At 35.6% G+C, this 17,097-nt stretch overlaps 1 protein-coding gene across 5 annotated transcripts in view; it reads left to right on the top strand.

Annotated features, from left to right (window-relative positions):
• The window catches only part of AGTPBP1 (ATP/GTP binding carboxypeptidase 1), a 173,674-nt gene that overhangs the window by 22,945 nt on the left and 133,632 nt on the right, over positions 1 to 17,097 (top strand). For 4 of the 5 annotated variants that reach the window (XM_063080496.1, XM_063080499.1, XM_063080498.1 and 1 more), the window contains one exon: positions 11,289 to 11,413. In XM_063080496.1, the coding sequence (XP_062936566.1) occupies positions 11,375 to 11,413 (39 nt within the window). In that variant the 5' untranslated portion in view covers positions 11,289 to 11,374. Of the gene's footprint in view, positions 1 to 10,957; positions 11,024 to 11,288; positions 11,414 to 17,097 lie in introns of those variants that run through there. The other variant, XM_063080495.1, reaches the window with a different exon arrangement.

The raw sequence follows: 17,097 nt of genomic DNA, 5'->3' as shown, positions 1-17,097 counted from the left end.
CCTAAATAATGCCTTAGTGACACTGACACTAATTCTGAAATGTTGTATTTTCATTCAGTTCAAAATACCTTCTTATTTCTTCTTTGATCTGTGGATTATTTAGAAGTGTGTTATTTAGTTTTTACTATGGTTTGAATGTTTGTCCCCTCCAAAATGTGTGTTGAAATTTAATCCCTAATGTGGCAGTATTGAGAGCTGGGGTCTTTAAGAAGTGGTTGGGTTAATAGGATTAATAGGTTAATGGATTAATGGGCATTGGGACTGGTGGCTTTAGAATAAGAGGAAGAGAGTCCTGAGATAGCATGTTAGCATGCTTAGCCCCTTCTCCGTGTGATGCGCTGCACTGCCTCTAGACTCTTCAGAGAGTCCTCACCAGCAAAAAGGCCCTCACCAGATCTGCCTCCTGTTCCTTGGACTTCCCAGCCTCTAGAACTGTAAGAAATAAATTATTTTTCATTTAAAAAAAATATTTATTTATTATTTTTTTTACATTCTAAGATGTTGTGGAACAGTGGAAGGGGGAGGAGAGGAGGGGGGAATGGAGGTGGGAGTGGAGGGTGGGGCTGGCCCATGGCCTGCTGCTTTGCTGGCCTGGTTGTGGAGGGCAAGGGTATGTGTCTGAGGCCCTTGCCCCCCCCCCCGGCTCGGGAGCCTGGAAGGCTTCCAGCAACAGATTGGTCATTGCTGGGCTGGATGCAGATGTTAGGGGGCATGGCTGAGGCCTGAGGTCCCCCACCCCAGCTTGGGAGCCTGGGGGGCTTCCGGCGGCAGTGTGGCTGTCACTGGGCTGGATGTGGAAGTTGAAGAGGCTTCTTCAGAGGCTTGGTCATCACTGGGCTGGATGCGGATGTCAGGGAGCCATGGCTGAGGCCCTGGGACAACCAACCCCAGCTCAGGAGCCTGGGGACTTCGTCTGGTGGCTTGGTCATCTCTGGGCTGGATAAGCATGTTGGGGGGGCATGGCTGAGGTCCTTAGCCCCCTTCACCTTGGCTCAGGAGCCCGGGGGGCTTACAGCTCTTGTAGGTTTTATAGGTGCTCTTCGGTGATGTTAGACCTTTACTGGTTAATAGTAGAAATTTGTGTCTGATCCATGGGTTTTTTGTTTTTTCTTTCAGTTCTGTATTGGATTATTCACTGTTCCGACCATGTAACCTCTGCACTGGAACTAATTTGTTGTCCTTTATTTACTTCTAAAATGGGGAACTTCCTGTGGGAACCAGCACTTGAGCCCTGTGGTTGAGCTAGATCACTGCTTTGCTGCTCATTCTCTGGGGAAAGCTTTTTGTGCCGCTCAGGTTTTAATGGTTGATGTTGTAATTACTTCTGGATCTTGTGAGGTCTGGTACACCTGGGCTGTGTGGAAACTCTGGTCTGGGCCTGAGTCTTTTCAGCACACTGCATCCCCTGCAGTTCTGTATTCCTGACCAGTCTCCACTGAGTGGTCCTGTGCTGATTGAAGGGCAGATCAGCTGTCCATGCTGTGCCCCAGTGATCCTCCGGTGGGCTCATCTCCCACAGCCCCTGCACTCCAAACACTTCTCATGGGGTGGGCCATGTGCTAGTCCCTTGAGATGACTCACCAGCCTCTGAATGGTTCCTTTTTTTTCAGTTGTCTGTGGCCTCTTGCTTCTATGTGGGTCCACGGAAAATCTGTCATTGGTCTCGCTGGCCTGGGGGCCACCAAGGCCCTCCACTGCCCTGCAGTCTCCAAGCAACTTCACAAAAAAGCTGTGGCTTTTGCTAACTCTTGCTCCATGTGCTCACCAGGGCCAGCCCTGAAGTGTTTGGGGCTCGGAACAGTCGGAGTGGTTCCTTCTTTTTCTCATTGCAGCTTCTCCTGCCTTCATGAACTCCGTAGATCTCTCCTCCAGTTCCCCTGAGCTCTGATCTCTTTTTCTTTATAAATTATCTAGTTTCACGTATTGTTTTAAGCATCAGAAAACGTACTAAGACAGTTTCCAAATATTTGAGGATTTTTCAAGGGTTTTTACTGATTTTAGTTTAGTTTCCTTGTGGTCAGAGAACGTACTTTGTATGACCTGAATCATTTTGAGTTTATTTAGCCTTGTTTTATGATGCAGGATATCGTCTATCGTGATAGATATTCCACAGGCACTTGAGAAGAATGAATATTCTGCTATTGGATGGACTGTTCTGTAAATGTTCATTAGGTCATGTTGGTTGATAGCCTTCTTCAAGTTTTTTATGTCTTACTCATCTTCTGTCTGCTTATTTTGTGAATTATTGAGACGGTGATATTGAAATCTCCATGAATTTGTCTATTTTTTTCTTGTTTTTCTAACAACTCTCCTTCATTTACTTGTATTTTGAAACTCTTGTTATTATGTTTAGGATCATTGTGTCAATGAATTTGATAATGATTGAATGACCTTTTATTCTTGGCAGTTTTCCTATGAAATTTACTTTGATGTTAATATAGCCATTTTGGCTTTCTTTTGGTAAGTATTAGCATGATGTATTTTTTCTGTTCTTTTACTATTAGCTTATTTCTGTCTTTATATTTAAAGTGCGTTTCTTGAAGGCAGCATGTATTAGTTTTGCTTTTTATCCAGTCTACTTTGCCTTTCGGTTGAGGGTTTCAGACCCTCTACATTTAATGTATTTAAAATTATCGTCTTACTATTTATTTTCTGTTTGTCTCATCTGTTCGGCCTGTATTCCTCCTTGTCTGTTTCTTTGTATGCCTAGTGTTTTTTGATTGGTGAATTTTACCTTGTGTTGTCCTGGACATTTTTATTTTCTTTAAATATTCTTGAGCCTTGTTCTGGGGTGTAGTTAAGTTACTTGGAAACAGTTTGAATCTTTTGAGTCTTGCTTTTAATATTTGTTACTGGGGACTGGAGCTATTTTCAGTCTATAAATCATTACTTACTACTGAGGCAAGACCCCACCTAGTGTGTACTGTAGCCAGTGCCCTGCTGATCATGAGATTTTCCATTTTGACTGGTGGGAATGAGCACAATTCCCTGTCCTGTGAGCACCTAGCAGTATTACCTTGAATCATTTCAGGTGGTTCTTTTTCAGTTGGTTTCCTTACACTCGTGTGCTGGTCTGTACTCATCTGTAGATTTGAGGGGGGGCGCTCTGTAGATCTCTGGAGTTCTCTCTCTGTGTAGCTCTCTCTTCTGTGCTAGTCTCTCCTTCAAATTCTAGCCACCTTGGTCTTTCTTTGTCTCCTTAACTCAAAGAGTTTGTTGGGTCTGCCTGGGTTCTCCCTTCCTACATTACCTGGAACTCTCAAGGCTGGAAGCTGGGACAGTTGTTGGGGTCACCTTGTTTATTTTCTGTCTTTCCATCTTTGTGTCATATGGAAGTCAAGGTCACTGTTAGTTTTTAGTTGATAATCCAATGAATTTTTTTTTTTTTGCTTCTATCTTATTTAACCTCCAAGTAGCAATTGACATTTCTTTTAGAACCCCCCTCCCTGCCTTTTGAAACATTCTTTAATTGGTTTCTGTGGTACTGCTGTCTCTTGTTTTTCTTCCTACTTCATTGGCAAGTGCTTCTAAATCTACTTATGGAATGACTTCTCTGTAGAACTTCTAATAATTTCTCAGGGCTCAGTCCTAAACCTTTTTTCATCTTATCCTATGTAATCCCCTTAGGCAATTTCATCTGAGTCTTGTTGATCTACGTCTCATTTGTAGTGGAGACCAGCCCCTCTATGTCTAAATACCTATTAGGTGTAGTCATCTGGAAGTCTGTCAGTGCTCTTCAACATAATGTGTTCCCCAAATTGAGCCTTTGCAAATCTTTTTATCCTCTAGCGTTAGTCTGTCTTAGATGATGACATTCTAGCCATGCACAAGTGCAAACTGTAAATCTGGGAGTCTTCCTTGACACTCATGTTAGCACTCCACAACCTGGCTGTCGGTGAATTCTGTCAGTTTTATGTCCATCACTAAAAGTATATCACTAATCTATGTGTTTCTCCATGTCTGCTATTGCTACCGTGACTAGGCTTTCATCATCCGTCCTGTAGACTACTGTAATAGTCTCCGTACTTAGTCCTCTTCCTCTATTCCTGATTCTTTTGTCTAATCTAGTCCCTTCACAAGAGCCCTTTAAAAATTGTGTAATTAAACTTCCAGTTTGAACATCACTGAATATTGTGTTTTCCCCATCTCCTCCTGGAAATTATTTAACAAAACAAAACAAAAATCTCCAAAAAACTAGTAACACTAAACAACGCAATACTTTGGAAAAATCAGTTTTTGGCCAAATTAGGGAATATTATCTGCAAACTCAGAAATATATGTAAGGGCTGCCAGCAGCCGGGACACTGTGCTGAAGCCATTTGGGAGGAAGTGAAGAAAAGTGCAGAGAGGGATCAAAGGGTCCAGAATAGAGATCTCAGAAAAATCCAGCAAGAATATACTTGCTGAAGGTTTAGAGTAGACTCTTGGCAACAGTTTTATAACCCACTGTAACTGGGTTATGCAGGAGTAGGAGCAGAAACTTTCTTGGAAGGATTGGTTCAGACAAGCAGAGCAGGTGAGCTATACAACAATTATATGAATAAATAGTATTTATCCAAAGTAGTCTGTCTTGGTGGCAGCAAAGGAGAGACCCATAGAATTGTGAGACCTACCTGGCCTGGAAAACTAGCCTGGTCTTCCTCCACTTCCCATCTTTCTAATAGGAGCTTGTACAAATTACTGGGGAAGGAAAAGTCAGCTTATTCAATGAGTAATAAACAGTTACTATAAGAAAAAGGGAGAAAAAGAATAGATTAACATCTTCTAACAGAGAGTCCTTACCAGACTAACATTATTATGAAGCAGGTGAACATTTTCAGGAAATATTCCACTACAAATTTAAAACACCTGATGATATAGTTATCTCTGTGAAGGAGGTCATAAAGCAGAAACGGACAAAGTAAGAGATGATATAATGAGTCAGCATGAAGAGAAGAAATGTGAACTGGCAGTATTTAAGGAAGAAAAAATGATCACAGAAAGGTTGATTAAATTAGAAGGAGCACAGGGTAGATAGATACTATAAAAGTACAGCAAAAGATGTAGAGAATTGTAATAAAGAAAGTGAACACAGTGTAATGGATATAAACAAAGAATTAAAAAGGCATTGGAGAACAACATGTTAGACATTATAGGCTGGCAAAAGAAATTCAGTGTACTTGTAACTAAAATTCCCAAAGAAGGAAATTGTAACAATGGAATGAGACATATTATAACACCACACTCTAACCAACTGAGCTAACCATCTAGTCTGGAACATACATTTAAAAGATGTGTTTTAGAAACATATCAAGAAACCTTTTGATCGGGTGTGGAGTAGGGGAGGGAAGGAGAGAACAGTGATAACTTGAAACATATAGGCTGTGTCAGGGAAAAGTGACCGACTAGTCAACACCAAGGTATTCTAGAAAAGTTTGGGACCTTAATAATAGTCTTTTGGGTAGCCAGGTAGAAAGAGCAAATCATTTATATGGGGAAAAATAATCAGGCTACTTACAACAACAAAGCCCGTCTACCTTGAAATTAAATATCTTTTGAATAACTTGAGTCAAAGAGGAAATAGAAATTAAAATTGTGGAATATCTTGAATATGGTAATGAAAGCACTAGACACAAACCTTTGGAAGCAGGTAAAGTGGTTCCCGAAAATGAGTTCATATTTTTTCTTAATTGACCTATGGGTAAAGATAAATAAAAGGTAATACAGTGTTCAGAATATGCAGATCACTATCTCCTCAGTTTTAGTGTATTTAGGAGTGTCAAAATGGAAAATGGATTATCTTTTCCTGTTCATAAAATAATTTGGTTTTGTCTTTTATGGTGTTTTTACATTGTTTTCTGTTAAGACTGTTAACCTTATGTGGACTATTTAACTACTCGTATAGTATAATTGATTTAATTATGTATAAGCATTTAGTTTCATTCAGATAAAAAGTATTGTGTACTTAATATAGCTGTGTATTAGTTCAGATATTGTTGCTTTGTCTCACATGGATTTATCACCTCTCTTCCCCTGGGTGATGGAGCCACAAAAGGATTACTCAAAGCTCATCTCTTCCGAGCAGTGAGAGACCTCAAAGGGGTTAATCTCCCAGAACCCTCAAAAGCAAGGCATTCCTTCCTTGGGAAATTAACTATGAATTGGGGTTCTCTCCCTACATTTATTTTCCAGACCTGGAAGTACAGAAAAAGAACATAGGTGGGGTAATAGTTTAACAATAGAGGTTGGTAACAAGCAAAGTGACCTCCCATAATGCAGTTTGCAAAGGGTTAAGTCGGTCCACGAACAAAAGCTTGATCTTAGCAAACACTGTTTTTCCCTACAGCAATTTCCCAGTATCTTTACATATCAATCAGTAACTTGTCTGTCCTTGAGTCAGCAACCTTGCTGTGTTGCAATTCTTTATCTTACAACAGAGACTTTTAGACTGGGAAAGTTTCCTGTCTTTTGCAAGGTTAACATTTTATATGAACTTTTAAGAATTAAGGCTAACCCTGAAACTACAGGGAACTAGACTCAGTGAAATATATTTGCTTTATAAATGTAAGTATACTCCACAAGATATAGGTTAATTTGATGTAATAGATATCTCATAATGCAAGTGGCAAAATATTCAAGTTTATTTCTGTCTTATTTAACCTAGAGGTAGTTCAAGGGTTGTAGAGTGGCTCTGCTTTCCTCAATATGTGTCTTGCGTTTCTCGGTCCAAGGCGTTTTCTCTAGTTCTCACCATCTTACAAAAAGTGGGAATGTGGAAAGGATGCACCTCCTATTCCTAGAGGCAAAACCTGGAAAATAGCCTTTATCGTGCCTATTTACATCTCACTGGCCAGAAATTTGATCCATGGCCATGCCCAGTGCTGTGGTCTTAAGGATTGCTCACAGTATTATAGTTTTCCTTCTGGGCACATGCAGGATTGTATTACATTTTCTCTGAGGTTAATCTGTGGCTGTGTGACTTGCTTTAGCTAGTGAAATGTGAGCTGAAGTGATATTTGTCATTTCCGGATGAGAACTTTAAGGGCTCTTTTTCTCCCCTGCTGTTGTGATCATGCAAAGATCTTTGGCAACTTGGCTCACCGAGTGAGTAGAATCCCTGCTTTCCTTCATTAAACAAGTAATGTGAACAAGTATTACACTTTTGTCGTGCTGCATAAGCCAAGGGGGTTGTGGAGGAGTTCATTCTAGCAGTATAATGTAGCCCAGAGATTCTCAAGTTGTGATCTGCAGACATCAGGGTATGAGGTCAAAACTGTTTTCATATAATACTGAGGCATTATTGGCCTTTTCCACTTTCATCCTCTCATGAGTGTAAAGTGGAGTTTTCCAGAGGCTGCACAATGTGTGATATTGTTAACAGATTGAATGCAGGAGTAGTTATGAGACTTTTCTATTGCATTAGTGTAAAACAATGCCACTTTTTGTTGAGAATGAAGGTATCTTTCATTAAAGTGTGTTAGTTATATAGATTTATTATTTTAAGTGAGTTAATAATTGTTCTAAAGTTCATGGAAAAATGAAATTAAAAGGTAATTTGAATCTTTTCATGCATTTTTTGAAGACCCCTCATATATAACCCACAAAAAATGGAGGAAAACAAAATTGTGTGTTCAGTAGTTGGGGAGAAGCAGTAAACATATGATTAAAGCAAGAATAATATTTTTAAATAAGGAGCAAACATTTCTGAAAGATAATATGCATTTTGAAAGTAAATCCAGGAAGATACATCTTCTTCTAAGTGTTTTTATTTAAAATGTTTTCTGTTCTGCAGTGTAGTATTTCACACTGATCATTGTGTAGCTTTTTTTCCCTTTCCGTTTTAGTCCTATCACCCTCAGATTTTCCAGTCTAACCGTCAGAAGGGAGAGCTGTCCCCTGGTGTTCACCCTGTGACTTCCAAATCATAGTGTCAGCAGTCTTGAAATTTCAGAGCTGAGTTTTGAGGAGTGGCTTAGAATGTAGTTGTGTTCAGTTTTCATGATGTAGATGAAAAAAATAGAAGTAGAGAGGGAAGTTGACTCCCATTTATTTGCCTTCTTTCAAAAAACTCATCTATCCATCATTTGCAAGAGCACAGTTCTCACAAAGGAATCACTTAGATGCAAGTCGTTTTTTCGTAGTGGTGTAATTTAAACTTTTCAGGGTTACTGACAAAGCATACTCTTAATTTGAAATGGAATAAGACCTGTGTTATGTTCAGAGTGTTTTGTATGTTTGTGAATTGTTTTATATTGAATTTTTGGGATAGTAGATGTTTTATTAGCTACTGAAAAATAACAGATGACTTTTTAAGAGAAAAATAATTGGAGAAAATAAAATGCTCAATTATTAAATTTCAGAATTTTGGTTTCTTTGAAGGCAAATTTCTCTCAAATCTGAAATTTTTAAAAAGATGTATTTGCTCCCTAGTATGCAGACTATGGTGTCTTAAATACCATTTCTCACCAAAAAGAACCAGAACTTTTTGGAGAAAGGTGTCAATTCCAGATCAGGAGCACAAAATGTACAATATAAGCCTAGGGTGACAGTTCTCAAACTTTTTGACCTCAGAACCCCTTTCTATTCATAAATTAATGATGGCTCTGAAAAGATGTTCTTTTTTTTTTTAAATCTATTGATATTAACCATATTATATTACAAATTAAAACTGAGAAATTAAAATATTTCTTTAAAAATAATAAACCCATTGTATAACATATAACATTTTTGTGTTAAAAATAACTATTTTTTAAAACAAAAATATTTAGTAAGAAGAGTGGTATTGTTTTTTTACGTTTTTACAGACCTCTTTTATGTCTGACTTAATGGAAGACTGCTAGATTCTCTTATCTGCTTCTGAGTTCAATCTGTCATGATATATACGAGTGTGTATATATATATGTTATTTGTATATATATAAAATATATACACTCATATATCGTGTATGCATATGTATATGTATAGTGTATATATGTGGTATGTGTGTGTATATATATATATCTGTGTACATGTACACACACAAACATGCACACATTTTACATACATATATATCACACATATATATTTTTTATGTGTGGTGTTCTTGTTGAAGGACAGAGAAAAAATATTTGGGTTCACTTAGATATGAGGGGTCTTCAGAAAGTTCAAGGAAAGATTTGTATTATCTTTTAAAGTCCATTTTTCCACAGACTTTTTGAAGTACCCTACTATATAATTAGTAAAGGAAGGAATGCTTTAATAGCCTTTTCAGATTATTGTCCTTTGATTTATGGTGGAGTAAAATAAAACTGTGTTTGGTATTTGGAGAAAAACAGTAAGAAATGTGATTAAAGCAAGAGTAATAGCAGTAGTAGATTAAAGCAAGAGTAAATGAGGAACAAACAGTTTTGAATGATAATGCACTTGGTTGGTTAGTTTCAATGTGTAATCTAAAACCATATTAGTAAATTTTTTGTACTCTATTATATTAAAATCCATTGATCATTCTTGCACTTTGAATGGTTCTTTAACCCATGTCTTCTGAAATTGTGACATGATGGATTGGTCATTTGGAAAATATTGATTTAATGAATTATGCAGATCTTTCAAACATTGACACATTTTTAAGTATAAAATTAAAAAATTAAATTTGTTAATATCACCGTTGATATCAGACAGTTCTTTGAATATTGGGAAGCTATCAGGGTCATGATAGTTGACTGATGTTTTCCAAAATTCTAATTTTTGTTTGAAAGCTCAAATTTTATCATTGGCAACAAATCAGATAATCTGTTGTTTCCTTGAAGTGACAGGATCATTTTGCTTATTTCCATGAAAATGTCTGCCAAAATATCCCAGTCTGAATAATTATTGTTTGTCTATTGTTTTTTAAAGTAAAAGTGATGTTCTATGAAAAACAGTAGCTAATTCAGCTTGCAATTCAAACAGCTGCACAGTTTCCTCCCAAGATAACTGTCATATTTCAGTGTGCAACAGAAGTGTTGTATGTGCACCCTGAATATTAAGACGATGTACACTCATGAGTGGAACTGGCATTTTAAAAAAAATTAGCTGAGAGTGCATGGTGGTGAAGAATATAGTGACCACTAGTACAGTTTAGTGTCACTCTCTTGATTTGCACTGTGGCATCAGCTCTTTACCCACCATTGCCTTTGGATCGTCAGTACAAATGTCAACATAGTGTCCAAGGTAAATAGTGTCTTAGTACTTTTATGAAAATAGTTTTTCTGAAAGGATTTTAGTATGGTCTACAAAACTCTAAAGGTCTACCCAGATTTTGAGAACTGCTGGTCAGTAAGAGCCTTGTCAGATCAGAAAACTAGTATGCTATCAAAGACTAGTGTTGTATCAAAAAGACTCAACAACCAACTGCTGATCAAAGATGGGACAGTTTTGAGCATTAATAACCGCAGTGGATAAAACATATCAAATATGTTTAAATCTACATTGGACACCTGTGTAGGATTTTAGGAAATGAACTCATTCTTCTGAAAACTGGTAAATATAAGTAAATTAAAAATCCAGCATTTATTTTGCCTTTATTTGATGAACTTTACCTCTTCATAACCAGATATGGAGTGGAATATTTATGGAATTAGCCATAGTTCTCTTCATGGAATTATCCCAGTTAACAAATGAAGAAGGAATAGAATGATAAGTTGTCACTAGTTTCTCCGTAGCACATCCCACCACCTTACATACTGTATAATTTACATATTTACTTATTTAACTTGTCTTTCACCCTTAGAATGTTTACTCTATGAGGAGCAGGAATTTTTGTTTTGTTTATGGTATGTTGACAGCACAAAGAATGGTACTGTGTGTGCAAACGTTTGTATAATGAATGGGAACAGGGGAGAAAAAATATAGATGGAGAACAGATGGGTTTAAGGATTTGATGGTGGGATGATGATGTATTCTTGTTTGATTTTATAACAGTTATGAAGTAGGACATTAATAGAGAAGGAGTAGGGCGGGAGGAAAAGATCGTAAGAGTTTTGAGGAGAGCAGAGAAGTGTAAGAAGTCATCTTGAAGAATGGAAAGGTGAGTTTTCAGGGTACAATGTAAGATTACGGGACAGGGTTGAACAGACATTTGTGATTTGTGATTTTCTGAAATAGAATGTGTTTCTCACTTAAATCAGTAGAATTTTAACTATATTAAGCTATAACACAGATTAAGGAAATATGATGTATAAAAGCTTAATCTTTTTAGAAGAGTAGAATTTTTTAAAAAATAATAATCTTCATAGTATTGAATTTACAATTGATGTAGAATGTGCCCTAATGTAAAGTAACATTCTTTTTAGCCTTACCAATAATTCTCGGGTTGTGGGACTCCTGGCTCAGCTGGAGAAGATCAATACCGAATCTACAGAATCAGATACTGCCAGATATGTTACATCAAAAATTCTTCATCTGGCTCAAAGTCAAGGTAAACTTTAATCTCTTCTTTGTTTTTGGAATGCTTTTTTGATTCTTTAAAAGCAGATGCTAAAAATGCTTAAACTTTTGATAAACGGATCATTTTCTGTAAAAATTGAACTTTCTCAAATTGACTCAAGAAGTAGAAAACTGAATAACTTTGGAGGAAATTGATCTTCAATGTATTGTTTCTAATAATGATAATGATTTTACTTATATATGATTGCCAACTCCCCTCCTCCCTGTTTTCAAATTGCACCTAATTCCAATGCTACTTGTTGTAGAATTTTGACAAAAAGATGTCGAGTAACATGGAGTATTTGTTATTAGTATAGTCCCCACTTTGAAATTCAAGCTGTGTCATCCAGTGGCTGGATACCTTAGGGAAGTTATTGAATTTCTAGGGCTTAGCTGAACCATCTCTGAAATAGAGATAACAGATATCATGGGTGGTGGGGGTGTCAGGAGATTTACATGAGAAGCGTCTGAAGGGAATGTTAAAAATGTTCAATAAATGCCATCTGTAATTAGGCATTATTTCTCTATTTTATGAAGCTAGTGCTACTAAATTAGTATAAAAAAACCTTGAGAAAATGGTTTAATATCGGGAAATATATCATTGTAACATTATCTGAACAGGTCAAATAAAATCCATGTAATTATCTGAAAAGATAGTAAATAAGGACTTTGATGAGACTCTGAGACCTGTGCTTTATTTAAAACACACACACCCATCTTTTTTTTTTTTCTTTTTCTTAAGAGAAAGGCATTTCTATTAAAATTAAGTTCCAGGCAATTCACAATTATTATCTTAATTTACTTAATTTTTTGTTATCATTTCATTATTCTGGAGGTTCAGGTCATTGAAATAAAGTGATTAGCAAACATTTACTGTTCTTAAGAGAGCAGTATCTACTGACCTGTCTTCATGGTCATGGATCCTTAATTTATTGTGATAACTTCCTCCTCTTCAGCTCATGTGTTTGGAGGATAGTTGACAATACCCCAAAACCCAGGAGAGGTCTCTAAGAGATTGCATATGTCTCTAGCAAAATTTAAAATACCTATATGTTTTAATTTTGAAAGTCACTATTTGGATTATAGGCTTTGGAAATACTGTGTGTATCAACAAAGACATATTATTGTACAAGGATGTTTATTGTGTAAGCGCAAAGTTAAATGTACCAGGAATATTCACAATATTATCATATGAAATTCCTCTTCCTCAAAAAAACAAAATAAAACAAAAGAACCCAGCAAAAGCAAAAGAAAACAAATTCCCTAAATCTGTAGGTAATACTTTTGTCCATTGCTCCCACCACTGTAGACTCTTAACCATAACAGCCTACTCCACATGAGGCTCCTACTCCAGCGTCACCACTGAAAATTTTCCCAATGATACTACTGCAGAGATTGCTGCTCTTTCCACCCTGCCACCCATCCCTGTGGGAACTACCCCTGAATACTGTCCCTGAAGTTGTGTAATAGAAGGACTTTGTTTATAGTACCTTGAATTAGCCAGCCAACACAGTATAAATTAGCAGTGAAAGATTGTCCCATCATTTATAGGATAACCCAATTGGCTATCCATTTGGGAGAGAGAGATTAGGAATTTATAATTCAAAGAAGAAGAAATGCAAACACCCACTAAACATACAAAAAGTTTACCTCCTTGAAATTCAGGAACTGCTAATGAAAACAATAAAGCTAGTTTTCACTAATCAGATTGGCAGAAATTAGACAGAATGACAACATCCAGTGCCACTGAAGGCACGGGGAATATAGTACTCTTACACACTGTTGGTGGTGCATTAGTTATTACAAACTTTGGAGAAAATAATTTGGCAATGTTTATTAAAATTAAGTGTGCCTGGTATTTGACCCAGCATTTCTACTTTCAGAAAAGTATTAGACTAAAATAAAAATGCTAGTATAAGACCGAATGTTTGGGGATTTTTCTTGCAGTATTGTTTGTAATATTAACGATCAAGAAACAACCTCAATAATCATCAATGTGATAATAGTTGAATAAATTTTGATATAGTCAAACTGGAGTTATAATCATATTCGCAACTATTATCAGTAATAAATTATTTATCTTGGGGGCTCTTGTAACCCTAACACCCAGCTCACCGCAGACCAATGAAATCATTATCGTTAAAGCTTTTCAAATGGTTCAGAAATTGAGAGCCACTTCTCTAGACCAGGGATTGCAAATGTTTTCTGTGGAGGCCAAGATATTTTAGGCTTTGCAGGCCATACAGTCTCTGTCACAGCTACTCAACTCTTGTTGCACAAAAGCAGTCAGAGATGATACGTAAACAAACTGACACGGCATAGTTTATGGACATGGAAAAGAAATTAACTGTGTGTGGAACATACAGTTCATATATGGACCTATATGAATTGTCCTGGAGGCCTAAATTTAGTACATTAAGTAAAAAAGCAAGTTTCGTTGGTTCATATAACTCTATATGTATAGTCCCGTTTTTGTACAAAATAAAAAATTTGTAATGTTTGTATGAACAAGGCCAAAAAAAAAAAAATTACATACCAAATTGTTAGCAGTTATATTGATGGGGTAGAAATGGAGTGGAGTGAGGTAAGCTAATTTTATTTTAGACACTTCTGTTAGAATTGTTGCAACAAGCATATACTATTTATGTATCTAAATGATTAAAAAAAACAACCCTCTACAACACATCTTATTCACACAGTTGAAACTCATCAATTTCCACAATTTGCCCCTAGTTTTCTTTGGATGCATTGCATTTTCTGTCTTTAGTGATGTACTACTTATTTGCAGTATGCATGGTACTTAAAATTTACCCCTCCTTTTTTTTTTTCCCTAGAAATATTTATATTATCCATTTCATGCAAATCGTCTAATTTGTTGGCATAAAGTTGTTGGTAATATTTTCTTTTAATGCTTTTAGTTTGTATCGAGTAGGAAGTGATGTCCCCACTTTCATTCCTGACTTTGGTCATTTGTGTCCTCTCACTTTTTTTTTTTTTCCTTGCTCTTGCTCAGTAGTTCTGAACCAGGGGCGATTTTGTCTCACTTCTTTCTGCAGGGACATTGGCAATGTTAGGAGACATTTTTGGTTATAAATTTTTTTTGCGGGGGGGAGTGGTTACTATTGGAATACACTTAATAGAGGCCAGAGATGCTGCACTGTGTAGGACAACCCTCTTCCACCAAAGAATTAATTATCTGGCCCCAAATGTCAACAGTGCTGAAGTTGAGAAACCCTGGTCTATTCATCAATTTTGTTATCTAATGGAAGAACCAACTTCTGGTTTAATTGATTTTCTCTGTTCTTCTGTTTTCTCTATCATCGGTCTCCTTTCTTAATTTACGAGGGTACTTCGGAAAGTTCATGTAAGATAGAAATGAAATGTAATATGAATTTTTCCATTAACTTTTTGAAGTACCCTCATATTTATTACTTCATTCTGCCTGCTTGCTTTGAGTTTAATTTGCACTTGTTTTTCTTTTCTTTCTTTCTTTTTTTTTTTTTTTTAACTGTGGAAGCTTAGATTGTTGATTTTGAGACCTTTCTTTTCTAATGCAGACATTTAAAGCCGTAAGTTTCCCTGTAAACAGTGTGTTAACTGCATTCTACAAATTTTGGTATGTTGCATTTTTGTTTTAATTCAGTGCATAATATGTTCCAATTTCCTTTGTGATTTATTTAGAAGTGTGTTGTTTAATTTCTCAGTATTTCAGAATTTCCCAATTTTCTTTCTGTTTATTTTTAATTTAATTTCATTGTGGTTGGAGAATATACTTTTGTTTCTATCCTTTTGAATTTATTAAGACTTGTTTTATGACTTAGTATATGGTGTTCCTGAAGCATGTTCCTTGTGCACTTGAGAAGAATGTGTATTCTGCTCTTGTTGGGTAGAGTGTTCTTTAAATGTCAGTTAAGTCACTTTGGTTGATAGTGTTGTTCAAATCATCTGTACCCCCTGTTGATTTTCTGTCTAGGTGCTCTCTCAATTATTAAAGGCTGGATATTGAAATCTCCACCTATTATTGCTGAACTGTATATTTCTCTTTTTAACTGTGGCTGCTTTTGGTTTATTTATTTTGAGGCTCTGTTGTTAGCTGTGTATACATTTACAATTAATTATTATATCTTCCTGATGGTTTTTTCTTTCATCGTTACAAAGTGTTTCTCTTTATCTACAATAATATTTCTAGACTTAGTGTCTGTTTTGTCTGATAATTATATAGCCACTATAGCTGTCTTCTGTTACTTTTTGCATATTATACCTTTTTCCATTCCTTTTACTTTGAAACTTTGTGTTTTTGAATCTAAAGTGTGTTTCTTAATGATAATATATTGTTTGATTTTGCTTTTTTAAAATCTAGTCTGAGTGTTTAGTGCTTCCAATTTAATGTACTTATTGGTATGATTGGATTTCCATCTGCCATTTTACTTTTTGTTTTTTACTTTTAAAAATTTTAGTTCATTGCTTAGGGGTTCCTGTGGGGATTAAAATATGCATTTTACTGCGGTATAATTCAGTATACTTAAATTCCAGCAAAATATTGAAACTTTCTTCCAATATAGCTCCTTGTCCTTCTCACTTCTTTATGCTGTTATTGTTATATAAATATGTATTATATCTATACTTGTTAGAAACCCAACAATACAGTGTTATAGTTATTGCTTACACAATCTTGTTCCTAGTAAAGAAGTAAGGAGAAAAAATGGAAAGCTCACTACAGAGTTCTGAATGAAGAGCAGGATTAAAAGCCAACAGATTGATAGTTAAAATAATGGGATTGGAATGAAATTTTCTTGGGAGGAGGTGTAGAGTGGGACAGCTGGAGTTTTGTGTCTTGGAAACTGTACACATTTTAGATATGGCTATAAAAGATGATAAAGTGCATTCACATTTATGATTTTTATGTCTCCCTGATGAATTTACCTTTTTATCATTATGGAAAGTTCTAATTTTCCCTGACAATTTTCTTTGTCTTGAACTTTATTTTGTCTAATATTGGTATAGCCCCTCATTTTTCTTATGGTCATTGTTTGCATGATAAAGCTTTTGCCATTTTTTTACTTTTAACCTTTTTGTATCTTTGAATACAAAGCATGTCTTCTGTAGACAGCATGTAGTTGGATCTATTTTTTTAAAACTTTATCCAGTTTGACAATATCTACCTTTTCTTTTTTTTTTTTTTTTTAGCAGCTGGACACTTTCTGCCTTTTAATTTAAGCATTTAATCTGTTAACATTTAATGTAATTGTTGATTGGATTTAGGTCTACAATTTTATTAGTTTTCCTTTCTGTTTTTTATTGCTTATTTCTTCCTGTTCTAGTTCTTTTGCATTCTTAGAACATTTTTTAGAATTCCATTTTAATTTATGTGTTGGTTTTATAGTTATATCTCTTTGCATTTTAAAAAATTTATTTCTCTGGAGATTGCAATAAACATTAACATTTCACAGTTTGTTTAGATTAATATTGTAACCTCATGTAAAACTTAGAAACTTGGAACATTTTATCTTTACCATTCTTCACCTATAGTTGTCATACATATCACATCTATATACAGTATAAACCCCATAAGACAATTTTTGCTTTATCCAGTCATGTGTATTTTAAAGACATTAAGAATAAGAAAAAGTAGTTTTTGTATTTACAGAGATATTTACCATTTCTGAAGTTCTTTAT

Source organism: Cynocephalus volans, chromosome 16, assembly GCF_027409185.1.
Source record: "Cynocephalus volans isolate mCynVol1 chromosome 16, mCynVol1.pri, whole genome shotgun sequence".
Taxonomy (NCBI): domain Eukaryota; kingdom Metazoa; phylum Chordata; class Mammalia; order Dermoptera; family Cynocephalidae; genus Cynocephalus; species Cynocephalus volans.
This window is presented reverse-complemented; position numbering and strand designations above follow the sequence as displayed.